Source organism: Cyclospora cayetanensis, unplaced genomic scaffold (assembly GCF_002999335.1).
Source record: "Cyclospora cayetanensis isolate NF1_C8 unplaced genomic scaffold, CcayRef3 CcayRef3_contig_75, whole genome shotgun sequence".
Classification (NCBI taxonomy): domain Eukaryota; phylum Apicomplexa; class Conoidasida; order Eucoccidiorida; family Eimeriidae; genus Cyclospora; species Cyclospora cayetanensis.
The window spans coordinates 98,421-124,767 of record NW_020312747.1 but is presented as its reverse complement, the minus strand read 5'-3'; the positions used below and the strand labels follow the sequence as shown (position 1 = coordinate 124,767).

The window sequence follows — 26,347 nt, the reverse complement described above, 5'->3', positions numbered from 1 at the left end:
AAGGAATCGAGGGAATCTCAAGGGTCTCTATACGATAGCTGGCACTTAGTGCTTTGCATTGTCGGTCCATGTGGAACGGATGAAAAAAAATGCTGCCATCCTCCTGTCGCCCTAAAAAGCTTTCTCCATAGTTTTTCTAGACACAAGGCGGGCAGAAGGTACACACTGCCTTGCACATTTGGCTCTAGGGGGGACCGCGAGGGGAGGTATACTCGGCCCGAATGGCAGACAGTGGGGACGTCACGAAGTTCGAGGAGGAAGACGTAAATAACACCACGCACAGATAGGCATTCCTTATAGCGCAAGTTAAGCCAGACTGCTTCAGACGCAACACTGCAGATGACTAGTTTGCCGTTGCACATAATCATCCTATTGCTATTTTATCGTTGCACAACTTAAGAAGTAGGCAACTGCGGAGCGAAATAAACCCTAGACAATCATATCAAGCAAATGTGCGGCAGCCTAGCCCGAGCCTGGATTAGTACTAGGGTGTACACTCCCAGCACACCCTAGTCCAAGCTCGTAATTCTGAACCGACCAGCCTTTTGATTTGCCCGGCCACACATACGCAGGCAAGGGGACCGCTCCCGAATGAAGTTACAAGGTCACCCTCCGACTCAGAACGCAGGAAAAAGCATATGAAGAAGAACACGCAACCTCACTCTATGGGCTCTCCGTCGGGAGAGTCAGACAAAGAGAGATCAAGGGGGACACACAAACGAGCTGATGGAGACAACGGAGCCTCAGAGTCAATCGCTGAGGAAGAGCCCCAAAATAAGCCCGCCAAAATAAAGAAGAAGAAGAAGAAATCAGCTGTTGTTATTGAGGACAGAGACGTATGCAGAGAAGAGCCAAGAACTAGTGCAGGGGCCACTGAGGCCCCCAAGCCACGCAAATCGACTCTCCTGCTCTGTGACAACGCAGCGGCGGTAGCCCTAGGAAATCTCGTGGCGATTCAGGTGCGTCACATTAGATGTAACGGTGCGAATTAGGCAAAGCATTTCAGGTGGGCAGTTCTTGTGCCGTGTGGCTTAATTCTGGAACGGTACTGGTCAAATGATATGTAATGGAAGGCTCACAGTTTGATACAATCTATACTGATGAAGGAATAGACAGATAGACTATATTCCTAGGGCTGCAAACCTTTCCATTAAGTGCAGTTCTTAGATAGAGAGTCTCCACCTGATCCTGGCATGCTTCTCCTCTCCCCGTTTCGCTGCACCACTTCCGTTAATTGGGATGCATTAATATGTGCCATTCTTCGCTTTTTACAGCAGGGGCTTATATCGAGTGTGGAGGGAAAAGACGAGGCGGACGGAATCGAGTGGGTAGAGGAGATGGACGACGAGGAAACAGAAAAGATTATAGGTCCAGCTACACTCCACAAAATCGCCCCTCTTCTTGTGCTAGTTCGTTTCTCCGTTCAAGTAATAATTGACGGACATTTGGCCACAGCAGAAGGACATCCATGAGGAACCACAACAAAGCGAATCCATGGCTGAGTTTCTGGTATTTCTAATGTTGCACTTTGGTCTTAATTTCGCTGTATACAGCCAAGTTAGATGCGTCAGAGCGGCGCATTGCAGAGCTGAGGAACGACCTGTTTGCCAGTACCACTAAACCCCTGGAAATTTACTTCGAAGAACTTGAAGTATGTGGCCATAAAACACCTAGTTGTAACCTCAAGGTGCTCGTTTATCCCCACAATACTGTTTGCTGTATGCAAGCAAATGTGGGAGGCCACAGCAAGCTTTCGCTCATAAAGAAGAGGTACCTCAGAGTGCCCATCTAACTAAATGACAGCATATTCAGCATGGAAGGGGAAAATCATGTGTCGGATTACTCTGAATGGTCGCGGCTCCTTCAGCATTTGACGCAAGGCGACGCACTCATTATTGGAGTTGCCAACGAGAATGACGTTCTAGCAATCGAACAAAAAGAAGCCCACGTCAAAATAGCCGCGTGCGTTGCAAGACAAAAAGAGTTGCAGGAGCAGCAACAGCGCCTGTTGTTGCATGAACAAGTTATTCGCAAGCGGATTTTGGAAGAAATCGAAAGGAAGGAGGCAAAGCTCAGGGTTCTTCAGCGACAGGCAGAAAAACAAGATCTTGCAAGACAGGTGCAACTTTTGAGCACCTGTTTGTCATAGCCCTTAAGCCTCTTGAAAAAGAAGCATTAAGCATCCTTTGATGCCCTTGATCCCACCTCTTGCTGCGGGCTGAGTGCAACCTTACCAGTACCTGTCTATCTTCGAACGTAAAGAAATTTAAGCAGGGACTTCAGCTGCGGTATATTTTCCCTAAAAGCCCAGGAAAACACGCCAGCGCTACTTTGTCTGCTACAGCAACTTTGTTAAACAAAATCAGCTCCAGCGCAAGCTTTAGTGGCCAGCCTGAAGCCTTCCTGTCGCGTTATTCCATTCTGGCAATCCAAACAGGGTGTACGTCAATGTGGGACACACTTTGAGCTTTATTCATGGTGCACTGCAGCTAAAGTGCGTGGTGTGTGCTTTTATACTGTGTCTACACACATGCTGCCACAGAATCACCTGGTAAAGTTGGTCAGGGAGTGTGAGTGCCGCATGGAGGCACGTATGGCACGGCGTGAAGCGCGACTCTCTGCTGTCTACGGCCTCTTGAAGAAGGACGGGGAATATAGTGCCGACATGACACAACCAGAAAAAGCCGCAATGTCCAAAAACCACAACTTTGTTCCCCTTGGTAGACTTTTAGCACGTTGAATGCACAATAATGAGAATCTGACGAAACCGCCCTTTCCCGTCTTGCGATGTGTGTGAACGTAGCCAGACTTCATCTATCTCCAAAAATATCTTCGCACTTTGTAGCAAACAGTGACAGCCGCTCTTGATAGAGGCTCTAACATCCATGCGTGACTACTTTTGTTTGAGTTTCGATGATACGTTTCGCTGTAGTGACCAGTTTTTTTCTGGGTATCCTATCACCGTCAGATACCACGTATCTTGCGGTGTTGAAGTTACAATGCACTGTGCATATAACTGCCGTTTGTGCTTAGGAAAGTTGTATCGCGTTGAGTGGCTACGAGCTCCGCAGCCAGTAAAAATGTCTATTGACTTTTGTCGTGGCCTTAAAGACAAAGTGCCCCCCGGCCGATACATCATGTCGGTCTCGATTTGGACGCGCATTGGTAGGTTAAGCGAGAAAGCTGGGATCCCTCGACAAATACTGCAGCACTACTCCAAATTTATCTTTAAAAAAGGAAATCGATAGTGTAATGATGCTTATTTTTGATAATGGCAGAATGGCCGTGTAACCCTTGCCTGCATCTCAAGAAAGGCATTTATGAGTATTGTTGAGAATGTAGATTGCTCACCCCACAAAGCTTCTTTTGCGCATCGCCGGCACTCGAAGACATGGCTGAAGCAAATAGGAGCAATTTTTTTTGAATGATGCGGGTGCTACGGGTCCCTCTGCACAGGCGGCACTCGGCTTCGCTGGAGCGGCCTCCAGTCAGTAGGGCAGAAAATGTTGCAGGAGGTGCTTGAGAAACGGAAAGATACCGCGTCCTTCTCGACTTTTTCAGAATCCACAGCAGATGAACAAGAAGTTATCTGTGCTGGAGGAACATCGGGAGTCACGACACCGATCGAATTCGGAGGGACATTTAAAGATGAATGCCTCAGGCAAGACCCTCATCACTTCGAAGTAGAAGCTTTAGTACTGCATTTGCTCCCGTCAAGCTGTAGCTACCAATCGCTGAAAGGGGGTTCTCAGCTGCAGAGTGATTTGATCCTCTGGACCCCTCCGTTTGTTCCTCCCCAATTCTATTTCCCCTTTGTTCTGCCTTCCTGTGGTTTTTCTATCCCTCTCCTTAGCCCTGTCTCAGTCTCTCTGCTTAGGAATACCACGCGAATGACCAGTCTTCATGGTCAAGTTCCCTACAACTAGCACCATGAGCTTTTGCGCGGCCGTTTAGGTTGGACGATACAATTGTATTGGTCTGCCCCTCGGAGATCGATGTACAGCCCGGAATGTGCTTTGTTTTTGAACTGTTTTTACTGCGGGGTCAACACTCTCCAGTCGACAAGGCAGGACCCACGAGCCCGATGCCTCAAACTATCCTACCCCTAATTTATGGACGATAACGTCGTCTGCAGCCTTAACATTGAGGCTTACGGCCGCAAGCTATGGCCAGGCAAATCACAGTAGTATGGCACACTAGTACAGTGAGGAGCGTGTGGCTTGTCTCGCAGGTCGTAGGTTGGGGCGCTTTTCCCTTAGTGGACTCGGACTTTCGGATTATTGAAGGAAGCTATAAGGTGTTGATACTCTTTGTCATGTTTCCTCCAGCCTGGAGCCAACTGCCAGCTTATGTTATGACTGCGCACGCCTAGAGGAGTCGTAAACCCCATATCTAGTATTTGCTGGGACAATCAGCTCTCAGGTTCTAGGTCTTCGTTCAGCGAACTTGCACGTTGGAGTCTTTGCTTACCTTTTATGACAGTATTTACCCCTGAAATACCAAAACCCTTATTGTGCAAAAGGATTTATACCGCACAACGCGTGCTGCTTTTTCAGGTTCCTCTACTGCGGGGGCCGGTAGATCCTTCGATTCGTCGCTATATTGATATAGAGCACACAATAGGAACCAGCCTCGACTGCTGGCTGTGCCACTTGTACTTCCGCTGTCAACTGCTGCCCAAGTACAGCAAAGGGCATATTGAGTTTGAACTTCAACTCGAGCACGCAGCAGCCCTGATCGGGGGAAGGAAAAACGACACTCATGGCAACAAGGCACAACAGCATCGTCAATTTTGGGGGGCGTCACTGGAGCGTGCGAAGGGTATAAAATGCTTAAAGTGCTTGTACCCAATAAATTTCATGGCATTTTGGACAAAAGGATAAAAAACGACCAAAATGTAATATAACTCAGGCGCACACATTGTGCTACAACGATCTATGTTGCCAAATGGCACGCTTGTTTTGTTGCTCGTACAGCTGACGACCTTTTACAACAACTTGTATGCGCCCTCCAGGCGTGCGAAGAAATGAAATCAGGTTTGTATTCTGCTGATCTGCGTTTTTCATATACTAGAAAAAGGCCGCTACTTTGCATCCTCAAGCAGACAAGGCATGGCACTGGCTTCACGAAACTGAAAACAATTCTAGTGATCGTGCACTTCTATTTGAAAGCTCGTGCAGACCCTGCACCCATCGTTTCCAAGGATGGAGTCCGTGCTTGGCGGCATAGGGAGTCGACTGAAACTCTAGAGTCCATCGCAGATCTCAACGCAGTTCCTAATTATAGGTATTCAGGTAGGCTCCCCATTCCAGGTCTATTTCCTTTTGCATAAGCAAATCGAGGTTTTTGTCACTTAACATGCATTTCTACAGTTGCCTATGGGCTACTTTGCTGGTTGGGGCACCTGCTCACTAGGTGGCGGCTCAATGTGAATGTGGGTAAGTTCTTGCCTCTTCTTGCGTTACGGTGCCTGTTATTTGTCAAGTCTACTGTGGCATGACATTGTCGCACCCCAGTGAGGCCTCGCGGAAGCTGAAGTACTTGAAAAGCTCCTTGTTAGACGACTTTAGACCATCTTTAGACACAAGAGAAAACTGTAAGACCCTCACTATAAGTTTTTTGAGCATGTGTGTGATGCCAAGACACTCTGAGGAGCGCCATTTTGTATACCAAATAGCCTAGGGTCGAGTAGCGAGGCAACTTGACTATGCCACTCCTGCCAGTGAACAGAAATTTTAACTCGCCAATGGTAATCATCAACAAAGGCACAAAACGAAGCAAAAGGCATCGCTCGTGCCGCAGACAATGCACGGAAACTGTTTACGCTAACGGGAGGGTAACCTAATGTGATAGCATCAGGATTTCCAAGCAAACTGTCGTATGCCCGCCTCTGTTCATGCACACTGCAGCAGAATGAACTTTGTAAACAGAGTTTACCATGATCTCAAAGAAAGAAATGCAGGCGAGCCATACACCGCAAACATGGTTCCTCGTGTCATTCACATGCATTTCAATGCTTCAGGCACACTAGCCGGCGCCCTACTATGCGTAGTCCTGGCCATTTGGTGCTGTAGTCTCGTTTTTGGTTCGGGAACATGGCTGTTTCTCCGCGCAATCCAGGTCCCAGTGTACGAAATCGAATTAAGTGCCTTTTACGTTCGACTTGAATTTGTCCAGGTATAGCTACAGACAGTGTCTGCAGTGCATATATTAAGGTTATGCACATGGCGAAAAAGCATACGTTTTGATCCTTTCACAAAGAGCTGGCTGGCTGAGCAATTTGATGACGGCGTGCAGAGACTGAAGAGCCTGCGGTCAACAGGCTATTCCTCGGACCTGTTGTGATTTCTCATATTATGATGTTCAGGATGTGCTGGCGCTCAGTCAGGTCATTGGCACATCAGTGGCTGGCCCGCTTGCGTGTTTCATTGTCTTTGTACTCGCCTCAGCAGTTTTGCACGTTGCGAATGTAACTCTGGGAAGACAGCCTTACCCAGGTAATCAGGATGCAGCATTTTTACAAAGGGCTCATCGGCAGTAAGACGAGCTTATGCAGCATGTATACAGAACTTTGAATCTATATATATTGCAGCACTGATTGTGCTTTCTGGTGTGACACAGTTTATCAATTTCTTAGTGCGTTGGGTGCCGCTACTGCCCTTAGCCCCATCCTCATGCTTACTATTGAGGCAATTAAAGGCGAATGGAGAGGTACTTCATTCATGCTGTTTAGCTACTACAAGCGAGATGTCAACAGCGGGACTTTCGGAGTCATTATAAAGCTGGTCATCGACTTGGTTTGCATGGGCCTGAGCACGCTTGTACGTAATTCGTGTGTAAATCTTTATGCGGCACACCACCCCCAGCCAAAACTAAGGTACAAGATGCTGTATTGTTCCTGTTTCCCGTTGATGAATACCTTCACGAATCCACGAGGGCCAATGATGGAGGGTGTATCTCTTTGAGGTATCCGCCATCGGCAGGCCTTCTACGGATATGCAATATGGATTCACCGTCAAGGGCAAGTGAGTGACACACATAGGAGGCTAACAGGGGATGATTCGCTGTTTCATTTGCCTCTGGACGTTGAAGTGTCGGAGAGATACTTGATGCGCTGCTGCGAGAACGCAAGCCAATATATAGGCTCCGGAGGGGAAATCCGAAGCCTTAGAATAACTCACTACCCAGGTAGGTCAATTAAAATATACCATTGATAGCTACAGAAGCATTGCATTGTATTTGACGAACAGCTCTCACACGCTGGATTCTTTAAGCTAACGCATATCACTCATGTGTCACTTTTCACTATGTTCTTCGCGTGGTGGGGGAGCTAGTTACGGAGGTCCAGGAAGCCCTTAACGTGACCACAACAGAGTGGAAATATCTGAGTGAAGGGAAAAAGCAGCATGACGCCGACCTTATAACTGAGCTGGCGATATACACCGTGAACTCTAAGGCAGGAACACAAGCACTGTACAGGAGATTCCTCAGGTGTGGTAGCTTCTCGCTGGACTTAGATGGAACAGAGAGGATAGGAAAGCTGCAGCCTTGTATCCTGGTCTTTAAAATGTGTCACTGAAGGACCAGTATATATTTGGTGCTTGGCGATGTGTCAGACTCCCCGACGGTACTATTGTTGAAGCTCTTGCGCACGACGCAGAAACAGAGCACCCAGCGGAAGAAACAGAGCCTCGTGCACTGGCTTCGCAACAGGACATCGCCGTGCCTTCTTTGTTGCACAGAGAAAACGTAGGGTATGATGCACTGCCACTTTAGTAGACATTAACTGAGTAATCCAGCAGCAAGCTGCAGTTTAGCGCGTACATTGAGGGGTACCACCGTTGGGCTCTGCTTATGCCTAATACTGTATAAGCTAAGGCGGACTCCTACAGATACAGGCATTTCCACAGCGTATTTCCAGTTTGCTCTCTTTCATTGATATGCCATCAATTCACAACCACGATGAACTACTAAGAGAAAGTTTTGGATATCACTACAGACTGAATCCAACAGGTTATAGTTTTTTTTCACCAATACGAATCACTTGTTTTTCTTCCTGAATTTTGTATTACCCCTAAGCCCTCTGAGCAGCCTTGTATTAAGAAACACTTGTGGGGTGGATGATTCAAAAAACTTAGCGCTTAGAAATATAAGGCTGCATACACATACATGTGTTAGAGAGGCCAAGTGTAAAAGGCTCGTAGCGACGACAGCATTGATGGAGGAGAGTTTTGGGGGATTTGTGATGGATAGAGAAGAGACGATACGACGCCCAGGGACATGCGTGGGATGTTGAGTTTCGCCATGTCACGAGGGATTTATCGATTTCCAACTATTCGAGGCCCGGGCCCACCAAGCACACGATACAGGAGCTATGTATTTACGGGATACGGTACGGCGTTAAATGGAAAAGCCAGCAAAGGCTTGCAATAGCCTGCCGGGCCATCAAACATGATGACCCTATAGTGAGTCTCAGCAATTTGTCAGCACAATCCTGGGCATTGCTTTCGGCTGCCTTCCTTGGCATACAATTTTTTGAGGAAGCGCCAGTGGTTTAGTTGGTTTCAAGTGCGGTGGAATTCTGCTGGCGAAGCTATTGAGAGATACTAAGGCGAGAACCCGACCCCAATGTAATGGCTATGTTATTTGGGTTCCTGCACTTTGCCACCATCTCCTTGCTACCAATAGCGTTCGAGATAGAGCAGCAATAGGATAGAATTTCGAAGGTGAATGTAGTTTTCAGCGAGCAGAAATAAAATTAGCCTTTTGCCTTTACAACCAGTGTCTAGAGTAAGAAGACCTTGCAAAGAAGCGTTTATGGGAATAGACACTCCACGGCCCATCTTAGACTCGGGTTGCAGCGGAGACCGACTAAAAGTCATGAATTTGAATGACACATCTAAACAGCTTTTCCCTGCCCTATTCGGCTATAGATGGCGAGAGCAGAATTTTAAGCCCCCGATTGAAGCAGCGAGAGAAAGGTACACTCCATACGGCTCGCAAAGCCACAATCGTCACCAGTTTGCAAAGGATTCGACCTTGACATAACGGCCTGGTTCGTGTGCTCTATGACAGCTGCTAACATTGAGCTGCTGACAAGCTTTAAGATCAGATGTTGTCTGCAGCTGTTTCGATCGCAGTGATTCGAAACCTTTACTCTATCCACTACCAATATTTGGGGAGTTGAAGGCTAAAATAAAGATCAATGCAATTCAAATCTCTAAGTATATACTGATCATGGCGTACCCTATGTTTTACCAATGTGTATGTTTAAAGTAAGACGAGCATCCCAAAGTGGAAAAATACCCAATGGAAGCAAAAGAAAACCATTTCAGTTTCAGGGGTACCACTTGTCTTGCTGTACTACCTTGTCTGTGAGACTCGACGGATGAGCTGGAATGCATGACAAACCAAAAATCTACGTCACTAATCAGGGACTATTCAGACTAAAAAGAGGCCGTAGACGATGCCTGTGTAGCAGAGAACGGTATGATCATAAACAAAAAACTTGAAAAACCAAGCGCTACTTTTCACTTGCTCCATGCACCAAGGATTGATTCAAAAAGCGCCTAAGCATCCTTTTACCAGGCGTGGGGGAATCCGGAATGCACATGGTTAGCAGGAGGCTTGGGACAGTTTTGCTGAACTTGAGTGCGACGAACAAGACAGCCGGCTTACCACGCAGCTGAATACTCTATTCACCAGACGCTACCACGACGCTTTTTTTCTGATAAACTGAACTCGTGAATGGACACAGTAACTGTGTGTAAGGCTAATTATACATACACTCCGGCACAGAAGGAGCTCTTCACAACAAGAATATATGATACGTGCCTGTCCATCCTGCTGCTCTGTGCGGATTAACAGGTACACATGAGTGAGTATCTAATCTATTCCCTGTCGTTGTTTGTGCACTTAGATGCATGACCATCTGCAATAAAAGCAGATAGAGGAAGGTTATGTGGCTATTAAAATGGCCTTTCTTGTATGCCTTTTAAAAGTACATAAGGTATGCCTTCAGTACCACATAGACCATTCCCAAATGCTTGCCAAAGCCCCTTCCCAGCGTCTTCCTCTAACAAGTGAAGAGTAAAGCTTTTGGCTACGAGTCATTCGTGCAACATTGTTAGTCAGGATGGCTCTTTTGTAGTGCATCATAGCCATAACCCCGAAATGCTTCTATTTCTTTTTCTAGTACCCAAGCCCGTCCAAATTGGCGACATCGTGTTCGAACTGCTTTTCAGGGAGTCATTGATAATCATTATAGGTGTCATACCCAGATCCCCTAGTAGAAAAACACCCTATGAAGAGGATACTCTGGGGAGCCATTATTTAAATGAAGTGATAGTTGGACATCCAGCCACAACGGCCCCGCTCCATTCTAGTTGGCTAGGCCTCACAGGAGTATGCATTACTGAGAGCTAATGCAGCCCAGAGCTAACGCAGCCTTACTACCTTCCATATAAACTTCATGTTTATCTGTACTTGTAGACCATTCTTTCCCTGTTTGTGTGTCGCTGCTGTGCATTTTGAACTAAACGAGGGATTCATCTTATCGAGATCCTGAAAGCACATAGGGTCCTGGTGAACGAGACTGGGGGGATCCTCATCAAGACGAGCTACGCTACATGCTCCTAAGGTGAGATATGCCTGTGAGGGTGTATAATGCATAAAAACATGGCATATTTGCTCAAAATCTGTGGATAAAGAAGAATATGGCACTCCCTCGACTTAACAATAAAAGGAGTAGAGGGTTGAGGGTCATATCTCCGAACTTTGGCGAGCTCTTCCACGTTTGCCATTTGAGGCATAACTTGCCGTTTGTACAGCTGCCATAGCCTATAAGTGAGTCTTTGGTCACAGTATACCTGTGCCAGACGTTACCATGTGTCGAAAGTGAGAGAGGGATTCCCTCTTCTGCCGCTGTACGCGAGAACTGTAGTGGCTGCTGCTTAACCGCTTTCCGCTTTGATTCCAGCATCTGCGGTGAATTTCGGTTCCCCGGTACGCCCTCTACTAGTGTATACAGAGAAGCTCAGCCAACTCCACTGCCCGCTGGCATGCCTTGTGGAGTGCTCCGTTGAAATGGTCGATGTGCCATCTCGCCACATCTCGCGGCAAGAGCTCTCGTTTTGCCACCTCTTGACTAGACGGTTTCCAATGTGTTCTTGCAAAGCAATGCCTGTTGGCTTTTGGCTTTGTAGCAGCAGCATCTGGGACAGCATGATGAAATGGATAAAGTGTGATGCTTGCCCGACCGTTAATAGATTCCACGGTGTACTGCTCCAAGATATTCGATAAACGAGTTTGTGTGAAGGCATCCAGTCCATACATGAAATCATCAGTCTCCAAGCTAAATTCTCTTTGATAAAGAGACGTCCAAGTATAATCTGGTAGCGATAAAAGGACTTCGTTGCCAAAGCGCTCAGTCACAAGTGACAAGCAATCAATTGCATTTTCTATGAAGATTTAAAGATAGAATGCGTTAAGTCTTGATTCATCCTCTAAAACGAGCACCTGCGTTCGGACAAGTATGATTTCTAACTAACGCAAAAGTGCCGCTTGCAGCTATGAGTTGCATTGTCTCCTTATAAGATTTTATACTGAAAGTTGTTTGCATGAATCACGGCATGTTTGGCTTAAGCTTATGGAAACCGGCAAAAGTAAGCTGGGTAGAAGCTAACCCTTTCATATTTTATTGTGGTAAACTATAAGGCCACAAATCACATGTTGGAGGCTCCTACGGCATCCTTGATTACCTCTGCTACTTCAAGGGAGCTACCTTTACTACAGTACCGTGGCTATCGCAGCTGAAGCCAATGACTGTCTTCGCAAATGTGGTATTCGGCTGTTTCGTAAAATGTGTCCTCACTGCAAATGAGCCACTCAAGCCTGCAACTTAGCATGCGTATGTACCAGCCTACATCTATTTACCCCTTCATAAAACTCGCTGTATCGTGTAGTCGTAGCATATTAACGCCATTGCACTTTCCTTGGAAAATGCACTTGTCAGGGAGTTGAGATTCCAGAACCCCTGAAAAAATATATCTCTGCTATGTCAAATAGCGTTCACGGCACACAGATGATTTGCTGTGCAGGTAGCACAGCTAAAAGTACTTGCGGATTTGGAAGAACCGTTCCGCAGTAATCGATTCTGGTTTTGCTGGCTTGCATGCTGCCGCACAGCAGCAAGGAAGAGAGTGGCTAGCTACACGATTAAGCGTTGTTCTTTTTCCGGAATAAAGAGAAAAGGGTCATCATGTTTCCTTAGATACGTCATCAGCTTATAGATCTGGTTGGTCCCAGTACTTAACGAGATTAAGGTTTTTTAACATATCTTGTTGCACATTGTCTGGCAGAACGCGCTTGTCGCCGCAAATTGGGGCGAACCGAATGTATCGCAGCATGGCAAAGTTCATTATTTGAGCCGCACAATTAAATATGCACAAGCAAATCATGGTCGAGTTGTGGAATAGGTTGTAGCCTTTTCGAATACTATCGTAGAAGCGTGACCGCGATTGAGTGTACCAAATGATGGACACCTCGACAACGTCAATGCAGAACATGAAAATGACCCTGAAGCGTCCAGTAGTGTCCTTGAAGAGACCGTACTGAAGCGCAAATGCAAAAAGTCTCAATCCCAACATCTGAGCTAGCAACAGAACCATTAAGTGGCAAGCGTAGCAGGTTATCGTTTAACTTCTTCGGCTAATAGAAGAGCACGTAGGGCCTGCATAAGCTAGCACACTAGACTATGCTAAAACCGACTACATGAAGGGGAAAGAGTCATTTATAAGTACTCGGATTTGTTTTGCAACATTTTTCAGGCATATATGGTACCGTATTACCTCTTGGAAAGATGGTAGAAGGCCAACGATGGTATTATAAGTGAATAGTTCAGTTATAATTAAAACTGATGAGGACATGATCTTCTGGAGCAGGCGTGGCCAGCATCTGTTGAAGATGAGGGACTGGATTTCCTTCACGACTTTCGAGAGCCATGCTGCATTGATGCGGCGAAAAACTGACTGGCTCGACGGGCGATGTGGCTCCTCGTTTCGTGCCAGTATCTGCGAGGCACTACGACTTTTGGGTGTCTTTGGCTTAGGTGGAACGTGCCGTATAATGCAACATTCATTAGCAAAGCTGTACCGCACTTCGAGTCCGTCGTACTTTGACCCTTCTTGTTTATCATTATCTGAAGTCTCAGTCATTCTGGCATGCAGTCGTTGCTTCCAGTGATCCACAGGGTGCTTGTAGCGGTTTAGACCTTTGCATCTCCACTGCCGCCAGTCGCGGCGTATGTTGAGCACCAAGTGGGTCCAAAGATCACTGAAGAGGCTACCGACGAAACCTTTTGTTTGTCTACCCTTTTCCGCCGCAACTGCCGAAATCGCCGCTGCCCAATCAGAAGCAGTGGGCTTGCGTCCTCCAGCATGTCTTAAGGTATTTCTAACAGATATGTGCTGTTCTCGTGGTTCTTTCCTTGGATCCTCATATACATTTTGACTATAGCGTTGTCTCTGCTCGTTCATCCCAAAAATTACTTCCGTTCGCCATACGGTTGTCGCCAAGAATTTGGTCAATAAGAAAGGTCTAACTATGACTACTTGGAAAAACTTGAACAAAAAGTGCTTGACTTTACCCCATGAAGTCCGTTCCTCAGTGGTTGCGCCTTCAATGACAATCAACACCCTCCTCTCCATAAAAGAATATCCAAAGTGCCAGTACGAGAAAGAAAAATCTTTCAAAACCATAAGGAGATACAGCCAAATACTAGAAGATTTCAGTAGCACTGTGCGGATGAGGAGATATCTCCATGCGTCCCAGACAATTGCCAGCCAGCATAAAATTTTATCAAACTCGAGGGGATCAGGCCCATCTGGGCGAATCGGAACGTACGGCCGGCTAGGAGGTATATACTCAACTGGAGCTACAATAGGGGCAAGTATTCGGCTTCGCCGCGTTGCAGAGGCAAATGTTGAAGCTTTAGATCCTAGCCTTGTGCCTCGGCTTTGTGTTTCGAAAGTGGTGGCCCCCTGTTGGAGGAATGTACTAGAATTCCAGTCTAAACTTGTGCGTTGATTTGCTTCTCCGTCAAACCCATTATTGCCATTCCCGGAATTAGATTGTGCGATATTAGACGTATCAGGAGGTCCGATTCGCCCAAGGCCTGTTCCGGCAGTACAGTCTGTCGGGCCACCCTGTAGGAGGTCGCTATTTGAAGGGCCCTCCAATTCTAAGAGAACACGCACCCCATCTTCGCTCTCTTGCGAGATTTCTTCAGGTGGCTCCTCTTCAGAAGGTAATTCACGGCCCGTTTGGTATGACACGTTGTAGCCAAATTCAGCAAAGATAATTGTGGCCTTATGTGTTGCAGGGAGAAAAATGGAACCATAAAAGTTTGCGAGTGCTAATTCCCCAAAAAACGAAATTACAGCACTAAGCCCCAGTTGGGCGAACTTATGTTGCATGGTTTCAAAGAAGGGCAAGAATACAGTTCGATTGAACACATCAACCCCAAAAAATACAACTCCAGGGATGTGAAAAATCAGTGCACGCCTTGCCTGATCTCTGGTTTTCGCAAGATACAGGCCCAAAGGAAGGAGAAGTATTGATCCAAAAATAAATGCTGCATACAATGGCCACGTAAAAGAATTTAAAAATGGGAAAACTTTGCGGAACCTTGGAAACGTTTGAACGTGATAAGGAGCAGCGTTGACAATGAATTCTACGATGAAATAGCCAGCATATCCTGACAGTTCCCTCCAACGCCCTGCACTTCTACCTCCGAGTGTCCATACTTTGACGTACAGGACGTATGTGACATGTAGTGCAAATTCATTAACTAAATACATATAGCATATGTTTTCGACCCGAGCGTATGCCTGCGGGGGGTCAATACAACTCGGATCTGTTTTTTCTCCATTAGCATCAAGTGCACAGGGTTTCGGTGGCTCATAATCGGGTACTGGATAGCCTAGATCATCCAGAGGGCAGTCCTCGTAAGTTACAACCCACAACGCAAGAATAGGGTGCAGTATGCTCACGAGCATGCCCAATAGATAGCAAAAGCGGCGATCCATATTACTAATTCTTGTGGAAATGTTTCCCAAGAACCCATTTATATATTTTGTTCGAAGTCCTGTTTTTTTAAGATTTTCGCTTTCATTTTCTAGCACCGCTGTAGTTGGCAGTGTCTTAGCACTAACGCCATCGTGCAGGCCGGCCGATACAACTAAGGGCACGGCCGAGTCGGCCCTCTCCACTTCGGCAGCGGTACTAGAAAAATTCGTTCCAGTATCTTCCACTTTCGGAGTCACACTAGGCCCCCCGACCCCTTCCATTTCTTCCATCCTTCCGTGGTTCCCCTGGGTTTTGCTTCGCACGGCTGTCCGGCAAGCAGGTGCTCATTGCTCCGTCACGTGTTACTGCCTGAATGCGGTAGTTCCACCGCAAGGCTTCTCGTGGCAGGAAACGAAGTAAGTTGCTGTGCAGAGATCAATACACGCGCCTGCTGCACCCTATATGCGACCACAGTAGTGCACTACATTTACCCCTTGCCCTCGTCTTTGTAGGAGTAACCACGATGCAAGTTTTTGAGATACCATAACTCTACTTGCTGCATAGCTGTTATTCAAAACTAGGGGCCCCTTACTCAGATATGCATGCTTGTTTGGTAGGTCAGCCCCCTACCCTGTAGATGCATGTATGCCTCTCAGACCCAGCCCCGCGAGCTGACAATGCTGCTTCCTTGAGGCCCCCGCGATTGGTTGAGCAAATGTTTGAAAGCAAGACACATTCAAGTAGCATACCCTACTCTCATTCATAAGAGCGCACAGTCACATCTAGAAGAGCAATAAGTTGTAGCTCGCCGGAGCGTGCATGGCTTGTAGTGTGGGAGACGAACTACGCAACATCTTCACTCAGTCTTTCTACTTTTTCCCCATAAATAAAACTGAAAAATAGCTTCTTACAGGTTTCATTTAGCCTAGCTTGCTTTACAGAGGTGGATGCAGCAAAAACATGGGCGATCACTTGTCCAAAACATTGAGCTGGTTTTGGAATGGCATTAGGTCTCCTATTATTCTTAATCCTCAACCGTTCTTTCCCGTCTACACAGAAATTTACCTAGGCAAAATGTAGTTAATGCGCGTAGAAAGAGTGGCGGGGCTGTGTTCCTCAAGCCTTGAATCACCGAGGAACTGGCGTGGGTTCAATGATACATGCCACTAGATTTGATATAGCACTTTATGTTGAAAAGAAACTGGCTTGAAAATAGACATCCGCTTGTACTTCTATATTCCCCCTTGGATAAGCGCTCTAAAATCCCAGTATATCAACCGCCGCAATAGGCTGGTAGCTGCGTGGCTGAGGCCGCCTCTGAGCGACAACCATTCGTATTTCTTGAATGTCTTCTGAAGTCTCCTTTAGCTTTTCCTCTTCCGAAGCTTATGGAAGTGCTATCAGTAGGACATCGACGTGCACATACGAAGTTGCTGAGTGAAAACCTATCCATCTAGAACTTTCCCTCCCCACTCGGAAGCCGCATTACTTGCCGTTCTAAAGTATTTGCCATGTCTCCTCATGGGTTGGCAATCTTGATATGGCCTACTAAGCGTAAGGCACAACAGATGATTTGGTGCTTGATTCTAGTACGTGAGTATGTGCTGCATAGCTTGTGGCTTCGCTAAGGCAGCAGTCCTGCCATGCAAAGTGGCTACAAAGCTTGCCACAAAAGGATGTGAGGGCGCCGTAAAAGTAGCGGGAAAGCTTTTAAAGGCTTTTGGTCACTGTGGACGGAAAACATGCAAACACTGCAGCAAATGTACTGTACACGCTGGGAAGCTTTTGGGGACCGGATTGGCGAGGCTATGCAAAACTGGGATGTTCCGCTGCACGTGCTTTTGCAAAGGTTTTAAGGCTAGGCAACCGAAATGTCATAATCGAGTACGATGTTGGCATGGCGAACTTGGTAAGCTATTTGGGAAAACCTGCCGCCCTTACTGTACTGAGTGCTGCTTCATGAGGACAAAAAAAACGCGCACCGTCAACGGCGAATCAAAAGTACTCTGTAAGGTCTGCCTACCAGGAAAGCAAAAATGCTCACACATGCAGTTGAGCAAAGCAACGGCGGCTACTTACTCGGGAAGAATCAGGAAGAGCCAAGGACGGGATCGGGACAAACGAAGTGGAAACTCAAAGGGTGATACGAAAGGAAATAGAGCCACAGGGTACCTGATTCAGTCGCAGCACACCGGGGCAACGCTCGCACAACAAACAATTAAACGGCAGGCTGAAAGCCTTTGGGCCGAACAAAACAAGCCAAAGGAAAGCAAGCGATTTCACAATTACAATACTACTGTCCAAAAGCGTGGTGGGCACGCAGGCCGAAGAAGTAAAGCACCAAATGATCTCAAATACTCTAATGTGCATTGCTCCAGTAAGGAGACACACAAAGGTAGGAGGAAAGAGCTTAGAGGGGAGCCAAAAAGCAGCGTCACACACTACCCTCAAAAAATCAGTAAGGAAAGTCTGAGAGACAGCAGAGAAAATTTGAAGGCGGACGCACGCAGGATAACGCATACAGTGCCTCTTGCAGACGCGAAAACAACCTGGAAGAAACTGACTAACTCTGAAGGACAGCAAGCAAATCATCCGTCCGCTCAAGCAAAACCACATCAGCAACAGCTTTTAAACGGAGCTGACAGGCCTGACTCATCATTGTACACTAATAGCAGAGCTAGCAAAGGTAATCGTGGTGACTCAAATCATAAAACAGACATATAGGAGCCCTCGAAAGTGTTGAAAGTGCTAAGTGCGTTGAAAGAGCGGCTAGCGGTGAGACAGTTGCCTCATAAAGACACTGGATCGCCGCTTGCAAATAGGATTCATATTTTAGAATCTAATCAATAGCACCTAAGCATTAAAACAGTAGGGTTTACACATTTCTGTCCCCTCCAGAATACCACAGCTAAACAGAATACCACAGCTGAATGCACACTTGTTGCAGTTTTCTGGTGGTGTAGCGTGTGTCTGTTAACCGTCGCAGATGCATACTTGGTGAAGAGCGACATTCGAGAAGATGGCACCAAACACAGCCAATATGCACACAGGCCCAAGGAACTAGGTAGGAAAGGCAAAAATTGGTCCAGGCCTTATGATCTTAAATCCATACCACAGCAGGAAGAAAGTGTAGTTCCGACGAAGTGTACACCCGACAGGTCTCAGCCAATGTTGGTACAGAAGCAAGCCCCACAAGCTTTGAAACCGTTTGCTTGCGAGACAGAAAACAAAGCACAGATGCCTCTTTCACATGGGAGACAAACAAAAACATTGCTCGCGGAAAAAGTACGCAGACAGACACGCATTGCTGATAAGGGCAAAGTCTCTTTAGCTTACTCTCACAAGAGAGAACATCAGCTATTGGCGTACGCCCGAGGCGAAGGGCAAGGAGCGGACTGGCGGAACAGTATGACTGCTCCAGCGCAGTCTATGAGACAGGCTACTGACCGATTCCGACAAGGATCCTCTCGTAGAGACACCCGCCAAAAGCAGCTGTACCAATGTTCACCAGCAGTGGCACCTACGAAACATGAATGTTACCCTGGACTGCCAGCTACAACCAACAAAGTCCAAAACCCAGGACAAGCAAATGAAAAAGCTACACTAATGCGTGTCACTGGTGACAGAACGTCAGAGTATGGCATTGAAAGAGAAGGCGGCAGATGGTTACCCAGGCGCGAGGTACAACCACCAGAAGGAAACGTGCTCATAGGAATAGAATGCCGCATTTTAGCCGAAATCGCCTACCCACTAGAAGGCGATAACACACCTTAAATAGAGATTTTTTGGTCTGACTTTTGCATCGGCCACCAATGCTGGACAAGTTTTTACTCTTGCCGTCAAGCACCCGCTAGCTTCCACTATCTACTTTTCCGTCCACATAGAAGTAGGCTTTCCCAACTCACAGCAAAAGCTACAATTTGATGCTCAGAGTTCAAAAACTCATGGCTAAATTAGTCGTTGATATTGTTAGAATTGATGGGCATGCCTTATTGGGAGAATGTTTGTTCATTCGGGCAAGTGACCGTTGGGGAGGCCGAAAGTTTTGTTGCTTATTACTACATGCACCCTCAGCCACCTCCACCCTAAAATAAATGACACAGATTACAGACGAACAAGGTCTCAGTACGGCACCGATATATCGCAGGACGCACCTGCTGGGGACCAGGATTTTGGTGAACGCACCTGTAGCCCACTGGCAAAGCAGGGTCGGTGCCTGTTGGCGTATGTAAGCTCAAGAGGTGCCACTTCTTGCAGAGCCTAGGCGTATCCAGTTCTGCTCTACTCAACAAAGACCATTAGCTTCATCGAATACAGCTGCAGCCCCGAGAGAGAGAGAGAGAGAGGGAGAGAGAGAGAGAGAGAGAGAGAGAGAGAGAGAGAGAGAGAGAGAGAGAGAGAGAGAGAGAGAGAGAGACAGAGAGAGAGAGAGAGAGACAGAGAGAGAGAGAGAGACAGAGAGAGAGAGAGACAGAGAGAGAGAGAGACAGAGAGAGAGAGGGAGAGAGAGACAGAGACAGAGAGGGAGAGAGAGAGATAGAGATAGAGAGAGACAGAGACACAGAGAGACAGAGACACAGAGACACAGAGAGACACAGAGAGCAAAAGACAGAGAGAAACACAGACAGAGGGCTCTACCTCACACCGAGTCGTGCACGACTGACACCTGCGGCTTCCACCTGCCTCCAGCGGATAGCGAATTCTAATTCACAACAACAAAGATGCACCCATACCTGAAGAACGGAGGGGTAAGGCGTCGGATTTAAAAGCGCTAGGACAGACTCCACCTTGCGGGCTGCTACATGTGCCCTTCGCACCAATGCTGGTAGTTCGAGGACTGCCTAGGATTGTTGCGCGTCTACGAGATCCCCGCACGGAAGCAACACCATCTGACACTGCGCCACTCTCCCCAACAGCCGGAGATTGAGATTCTGAGGCGTAATCGTCACTTCGAGCTGCAGCCGTTGCTGCTGCTGCCTCGCTCGTGCACCCAGCCTCCTCGGAAGTCGCAGCAGCAGCTGCGGCAGCTGCTGCGCCAAGTGAAGTTCCCCAATCTGAGAAATTACACGACGAGCACGATGAATTCGCGGTAGCCGTCTGCGGCTTCTGTTGGGTGTCGTCGCTCCTGTGATGCACCAACACAAAAGCCCCTCAAACGGCCCCTAATCAACACACACAATCTAGATATATATTTATTTATACATAGACGGCAACACATTGTCAGAGGCTACACCTCATCCAGCATGCCCTTTGAATCTGCAAGGATCTAGCTCGCTGTGCTGCTCCTAGCGAGCTGAACTTGCTGGGACGTGGAAAGCAGTAATTCAAGAGCCATAAAGATGTATGTATCTATTTATACGTGTACGTGTATATATATATATATATCTGTGCATATGTGTAAGTGTGTGTGTATATATGCATGTATCTATGTGCATGTGTAAGTGTGTGTGTATGTATGCATATATGTATCTGCGTATATGTGTAACTATGCATGGATGTATGTGAATATTTATATATATTTAGGCGTATATAGACCTGAAAAAGGTCACGTCTCTGAGAACTTTGCGTATGAGACGGCTAACTACTGGTACGGCAAGGCGCATCTTTTCCTCGCTGCTGTGTGCAAACGCGAAGGCAGCCACGGCCTCCTGCAGCTCCTTTATGCGGTTGTGGATATTAATAGCTGTCTGTACGGCTGAAGTCGCAGCAGCAGACGGCACATGGTGCAGTGGTGCTTGCAGCAGCAGCGCAAAAGCGCCTCCGCAGTGACGAGCATAAACTGGGAGCTGCAGGAAAGCCCCGAAAGGCACAGCCATAGAGCCGAAGAAGAAATTTCAAAAAGCTTGTGCATGCGCTGCCGCGAGAAAGCCTCACCGTCCCGCGAAAGGAGGTAACAGTGGTGTATCAGCTCGTAGCGAACCATGTCGAGGATGTCGGATATTTTGCTGCTGTCGAACATCCCGCCCTTATGCCTGAATTTCAGGAAAAAGAGGAAACAACAGCCAAAAAGCAACACTGCGAATAGGAAGAAGAGGGGGATAAGTAGTACCCTGCTTCTAACGTTGGCTGATAACACGCCGCTTTTGCATATTTTAACCCTTTCTGGACGTCTCAGATGAAGCGAGTCGCCTGTCGGTGGTGTCTTTGTCCGCAAAACTACGCATTTTATGGAGAACATCACGGAAACCGTTTAGTCAAGAGAGTTGTTTCTGCCGTCAACGATTCGGCCTTTACTGCCTCTGACTCCAACGACCTCCACGCCTTCCGCAAACGCTCTCCTATCTTCAATCTTCCTCCCCTCCTCCTCCCCCCTCCCCCTAAGGAAGCCGCATGCTGCTGCGACGCAGGCGCTCACCAGTCTGCCGCAATTTTTTCCCATCTGCTTTTCATGCCAGCGAGCTTTGAAGCGGCAACCTGCTTTTGGGAAGGCTGTACAGAGAGGGGCGTTTGCATGCCATCTGCATCTCCGCTATTGGCCTCTTCTATAAGGGGATCCAACAACTCCAGAAAGACCTTCAGCAGAGAGAGGATCTACAGCACAGCAGCACGCGCGAGACACGAAAAGCACGCAGCTGCGCAAGAGCTGCCCTGCGTGTTTCTCCTGCCAATTCCTAAAGAATGCCGCCTAGGTACACCACGGAAAAAGCTGCTCCACGAACTCCACAAAGGAGGGCAGCCAAGGAGACAGCGTTGATCTGCAGTGCGCCTAGAATGCAAGCCACCCTCCACATTGCCGCGGCAAAAATCGATCGACGTATGTGCCTTTTTCAAGAAATCAGGGCAGTGTGTGCTGTTGCCTGCGTCTGACCTCCTTTTGCCGATCTTGAGGAGACTGAAGGCGCTCTAAGGCCTCTAACTGCTTGGGAATGAGATCCAGTTCCGATTCTGAGCAGTTCTGGAGGAGACGCTCCGCAAAACATGGGATATATTCGTCCGCCGCTCGCAGATGAGACGCTGCAAGAGATGTTAGCTCCGTCTTCGACGCTTTTTCCGCTTTTTCCGACTGTCCTCCCACGCCATCTGCAGCAGGGGCCGTTGCTGCTGGAGGTGATGCAAGCAAACTCTTCTGCCGCTGTATGAGCTGCAGCACGCGCTGCTTCAGGGAACCGAGCTGCTCATCATTCAGGTTCAACAAAAAGTCTAGACACTGCTTCAGCATCTGCGTGCAACAACAGCACTACATGCAGCAAGGGTGGAGTAGTCCACTGCAAGCGGCGAGAGACCCTCTCCACTCCACGCGCAGGATCGCTGCGAGAGAGCCGGCAGTGCAAGTGCTGATACTTCCGTCACCCTTAGCATCAATCGAACACTGCCTCTGCACTGATCAGACTCGTCATGCTGCTGCGTGTTAAAGGCATCATACAAACACTGCCTCTGCACTGATCAGACTCGTCATGCTGCTGCGTGTTAAAGGCATCATACAAACACTGCCTCTGCACTGATCAGACTCGTCATGCTGCTGCGTGGAAAGGCATCATACAAACACTGCCTCTGCACTGATCAGACTCGTCATGCTGCTGCGTGGAAAGGCATCAATCAAACACTGCCTCTGCACTGATCAGACTCGTCATGCTGCTGCGTGGAAAGGCGCCAATCAAACACTGCCTTTGCATCGGAAAAAAAGCACGTTCCTGGGCTTCCCCAAAAGCAGCACACCATATTTCGGGATGCATGCACGGTATGTTCACGAAAGCGGTTGTGGCGATACGGGAAAAGGGAAGGAAAGTCGAAGGCGAATTACCCTCTTTTCGCTCGCGCACTGAGAACCTTCGTCGAGAAGGTCGTATGCCTTGCGGTTGTGTATGACGAGGGCTACAAGGATGGGAGTCAGCTCGCCTTCAAGATCCAAGAAGCCTTTGGTGAAGGCTGCAGAAGTAATCTGGCATCTGCAGACACAGGCATGCTCGCAGAAGAGGCCTGAAGTGGACAAGAAGGCTGCAAACGTCGCGCACTGAGAGAGCGCCTCAAGAGAGGCGTCAGCTCAAGCACAAGGTGCAAGCAAAAAAAACCAGGGAAAGGGAGGGAGAAAGAAAGAAACACACACACACACCTCCCTTCGTCACTTGTATATATTTTAAAGTCGTGACGGAAGGTGCTGTGCAGCCGCAGAAGACCTGCACTGTCTCCTGCAGCGCCATGCACACAAAAAAAAACACACACACACATACACACATAAACACACATACACATATACATAAACACACAAACACACACACATACACATAAACACACATAAATCATACACACATAAACACACATACACATGCACACAAACATACACACATAAACACACATAAACACACAAACACACACATAAAACACACATACACATGCACACAAACATACACACACAAACACACATACACACATAAACACACATACACATATACGTAAACACACAAACACACACACATACACATAAACACACATAAATACATACACATAAACACACATACACACGCACACAAACATACACACATAAACACACATGAACACACAAACACACACATAAACACACATACACATGCACACAAACATACACACATACACACACAAAAACATATACGTAAACACACAAACACACACATATACACACACACATACCCATTCAGGTGTCATATTGTTGTGTCTGTGCGATTTTTTCTGGAAATGCCTCTCGCTCATGGTGTGAAACCGCGTTTGCCATCAGGAGGGAGGCGTTCTAACTCCCTCAAGCCTTGTTGCTGCGGCTGCATAGAAATTGCCGCTGGAAGACGTGTCGCAGCACACGAGAGAGAGAGAAAGACGCACCAGGGTAAAGTTGATAGCGGAACCGCTGCCCCAAGTCTTCCGCCTGTTTTCTCCCGATGGCAGTGAGTTCGCCTCCCCACTTTGCAACAACCACGCAGCTCTCCAAGCAAGCGTTGTTTGGTGCAGGTGGATTGCCACTTCCCCAGTTCGCACTGCTGCTGGTGTGAGTGCCGGCTGGACTTGTTGTCTGCTTTGTTGGAGAGACCGTGCGAGGCGGGGAAGCGTTGCAAGCAGCGCCTACGAATTCGTGAGCTTTTTGTTGCCAACTCTCGGCAGCTGCCGCTGCCGCCGCAGCGGCAGCAGCTCCTGCAGCAACTCCTGCGGGCATGTCTGCAGACAGAGATCCACCGACAATGCCATGGGGAGCTGCTGCCTCGACGGCAACGAGTGGGAAGGAGGAGGCAGCAGCAGCGGGGGAAGAGAGCATGCAGAGAGGCGGGGAGGTCAGCAGAGGCACACTGCACGTGCGAAGAACACTCGGGGTGGATCCCGAGGCTGCACTCAACACCATCGCCGATCCTTGTCTGCCGAATTCGATCTGCTGGAGCTGATCAGACACCTGAGGCATCGACCCCCCACCGACCATCACCGTCTCCTCCTGCTGCTGCTGGGCGGAAAAGGCAGCGTCTTTCAAGGGTGCCGTCGAACAAGGCACCGACGATTGCGTGTCTGGCTGGTGCCCTCGACCCCACCGCTTCGGCTTCAGCTGAATCTTGCGATTGATCCCCGCAAATCCGTCCCCTTGCAAGAGCACCTTCTGCAGCTGCTTATGCAGTCTCAGCTCTGCCTTGAGAGCTTCCAAGTTCCCCTGCCGTTCGACCGCACCGACGCTGCTCTCACGCTGCTGCGCACTAGAGGCATCGCCGCCTTCGAACGGGAAAGGCGGCTTTTTCTCCGTTTGCTGCTCCTGCGTGGCCACTGCTACTTGCCGCCCCTACACAGGCAAACGCAAGACGCACAGCCAAAAGGGCACCCTAGCTTGCAGATGCAGGCACTGAAGACTCTTACGGAGACACGTTCATCAAGCTTTGAGCGCGAAGCACGCAATAATTTCACATAGAGCTAAGTTCTGGCGCAAGTTCGATGCCCAACAAGTACGCTACGCCGCAACTCAATTCAAGAAACAGGCTCCCATTCGCCAACAGATACCCGTGCTTTTGTGCGTGGCACACACAAACACAGAAAAAGAAGCCACCAGAATTTACAACGCTCCCTTCTGCCTTTTAATTATTCCTCCCCTTCTGCCTTTTTATTCCCTCCGCAGCGCAAAGAGCACCGCCCCTTTCCCCCTCCCTCTGCCTCCCGAGAACAAGCGGCAATTCGGAAAAACGTAGCCACGCACCAGTGCAGTTATGATATCCGTGTTTCTGTCCAGGAGATCACGAAGCTCTTCAGGGCTCTTCAGCTTCAGCTCCTTTTTGCTGGCTTGCTTGCTGAAGTACTGCAGGAGGAGAGGCTGCGTGGAAAGGAATTTCAGCTTCTGCTTAGGGCGTCTATCGCCATGCCGCATGACCACCACGACGGTTCTCAGCTCCTCCTCAGTGCCGTCGCCTTCCTCCTCGCTTTCCAATGCCATGCAGAGACACCTGGGAATACGCGAGGCAGCGCTTTCGCCGCTGGCATCTCCCCCCAGAGAAGGCGGCAAAGCCTCCGTCGCATGGCCAGGAGGTATCCAAAAGAGCTCGGGAAGGGCTGAGGAGCCGTGAGGGCAGCGCCGCTGCTGCTGCGCGAGGTACTGCTCGAGGTTCTGCTGTCTTTGCCGCAAGGCAGCAGCCGCTCCGGAGGTTGCTGCGTGGAGAGCGTTCCGCGCGCAGCGGTCCGCAAGCTTCTTGAGGAAATACAGACGAATGATGCTGCTGCAGTCATCGTAGTACTTGATGTTCGACTTGACGAAGGAGAAGCCATTCACGTCGCACACGAATGGACCGCGGCTAGTCCTCAGAATGTCGAATCTACAAGCAGCAACAGAGAGCCGAGCAGCGACGCATCCAGCTGTGTGTCACAGATCACACCCAAGAAGGGAGCGACGGCAGCGAGAGTACACGCTAGGGCAGAGATGCCACGAAGTATGGCTTTCTTCTGCTGCCCTTCCCCCTATCCGCGCTTCCGAGATTGAAAGAAAAAAAGATATAATATAGAAGCAAAGAGAGAGAGAGAGAGAGAGAGAGAGAGAGAGAGAGAGAGAGAGAGAGAAAGAGAGAGAGAGAGAGAGAGAGAGGGAGAGAGAGAGAGAGAGAGAGAGAGAGAGAGAAAGAGAGAGAGAGAGAAACAGAGAGAGAGAGAGAGACAGGGAGAGAGAGAGAAACAGGGAGAGGGAAGGAGAGAGAGAAAAAAATCGTCACTACGATGGCGGAGAGAGACGCATGGCAGAGTGGCATCGTGGCTCTGGAGCTCTGAGTCGCAGAGACGGCTTTCGACTCCCATCTCAGGAGGGCAGAACCTCAAAAGCCATTATTTCCAGAAAGCGAGAAAGAGAGGGCAATGAGGATTC

General features: G+C 48.3%; 3 protein-coding genes across 3 annotated transcripts; 1 reads left to right on the top strand and 2 right to left on the bottom strand.

The window, feature by feature from the left end:
- Nucleotides 1–221: 221 nt before the first annotated feature.
- Nucleotides 222–9,048, top strand: LOC34617590. The gene is made up of 20 exons (XM_026335639.1): nt 222–263; nt 573–959; nt 1,242–1,368; nt 1,554–1,651; nt 1,868–2,119; nt 2,543–2,720; nt 3,034–3,165; nt 3,457–3,661; nt 3,955–4,066; nt 4,232–4,351; nt 4,557–4,821; nt 4,977–5,036; nt 5,172–5,294; nt 5,486–5,596; nt 6,023–6,177; nt 6,368–6,497; nt 6,622–6,836; nt 6,984–7,188; nt 7,335–7,473; nt 8,763–9,048. Exons 1-20 carry the CDS (start codon nt 222–224, stop codon nt 9,046–9,048), a joined length of 3,342 nt encoding a protein of 1,113 aa, XP_026191424.1.
- Nucleotides 9,049–12,284: 3,236 nt separating this feature from the next.
- On the bottom strand, nt 12,285–15,356 carry LOC34617591. Its single transcript, XM_026335638.1, has 2 exons — nt 12,849–15,356; nt 12,285–12,611 (listed from the first exon to the last, which is right to left on the bottom strand). Exons 1-2 carry the CDS (start codon nt 15,354–15,356, stop codon nt 12,285–12,287), a joined length of 2,835 nt encoding a protein of 944 aa, XP_026191423.1.
- A 4,417-nt stretch (nt 15,357–19,773) lies between these two features.
- LOC34623594 lies at nt 19,774–26,234 on the bottom strand. Its single transcript, XM_026335637.1, has 11 exons — nt 26,225–26,234; nt 25,903–25,959; nt 25,199–25,848; nt 23,857–24,790; nt 23,117–23,192; nt 22,808–22,952; nt 21,875–22,225; nt 21,422–21,597; nt 20,941–21,038; nt 20,602–20,761; nt 19,774–20,191 (listed from the first exon to the last, which is right to left on the bottom strand). The coding sequence occupies exons 1-11, from the start codon at nt 26,232–26,234 to the stop codon at nt 19,774–19,776; spliced, it is 3,075 nt and encodes a 1,024-aa protein (XP_026191422.1).
- Between the last annotated feature and the right edge of the window lie 113 nt (nt 26,235–26,347).

Coding starts and splice junctions, on each gene's coding strand:
- LOC34623594 (XM_026335637.1), bottom strand. Junction 25,849..25,902: donor TTCGTGGCATCTCTGCCCTA/GCGTGTACTCTC, acceptor TGTGACACACAG/CTGGATGCGTCGCTGCTCGG. Junction 21,039..21,421: donor GAAAAAATTGCGGCAGACTG/GTGAGCGCCTGC, acceptor CCTGAAATTCAG/GCATAAGGGCGGGATGTTCG.
- LOC34617590 (XM_026335639.1), top strand. CDS start 222: ATGGCAGACAGTGGGGACGTCACGAAGTTCGAGGAGGAAGAC. Junction 960..1,241: donor GAAATCTCGTGGCGATTCAG/GTGCGTCACATT, acceptor GTTAATTGGGAT/GCATTAATATGTGCCATTCT. Junction 4,352..4,556: donor GGAGCCAACTGCCAGCTTAT/GTTATGACTGCG, acceptor CTGCTTTTTCAG/GTTCCTCTACTGCGGGGGCC.
- LOC34617591 (XM_026335638.1), bottom strand. CDS start 15,356: ATGGAAGAAATGGAAGGGGTCGGGGGGCCTAGTGTGACTCCGAAAGTG. Junction 12,612..12,848: donor TTCTACCATCTTTCCAAGAG/GTAATACGGTAC, acceptor TTTGCGCTTCAG/TACGGTCTCTTCAAGGACAC.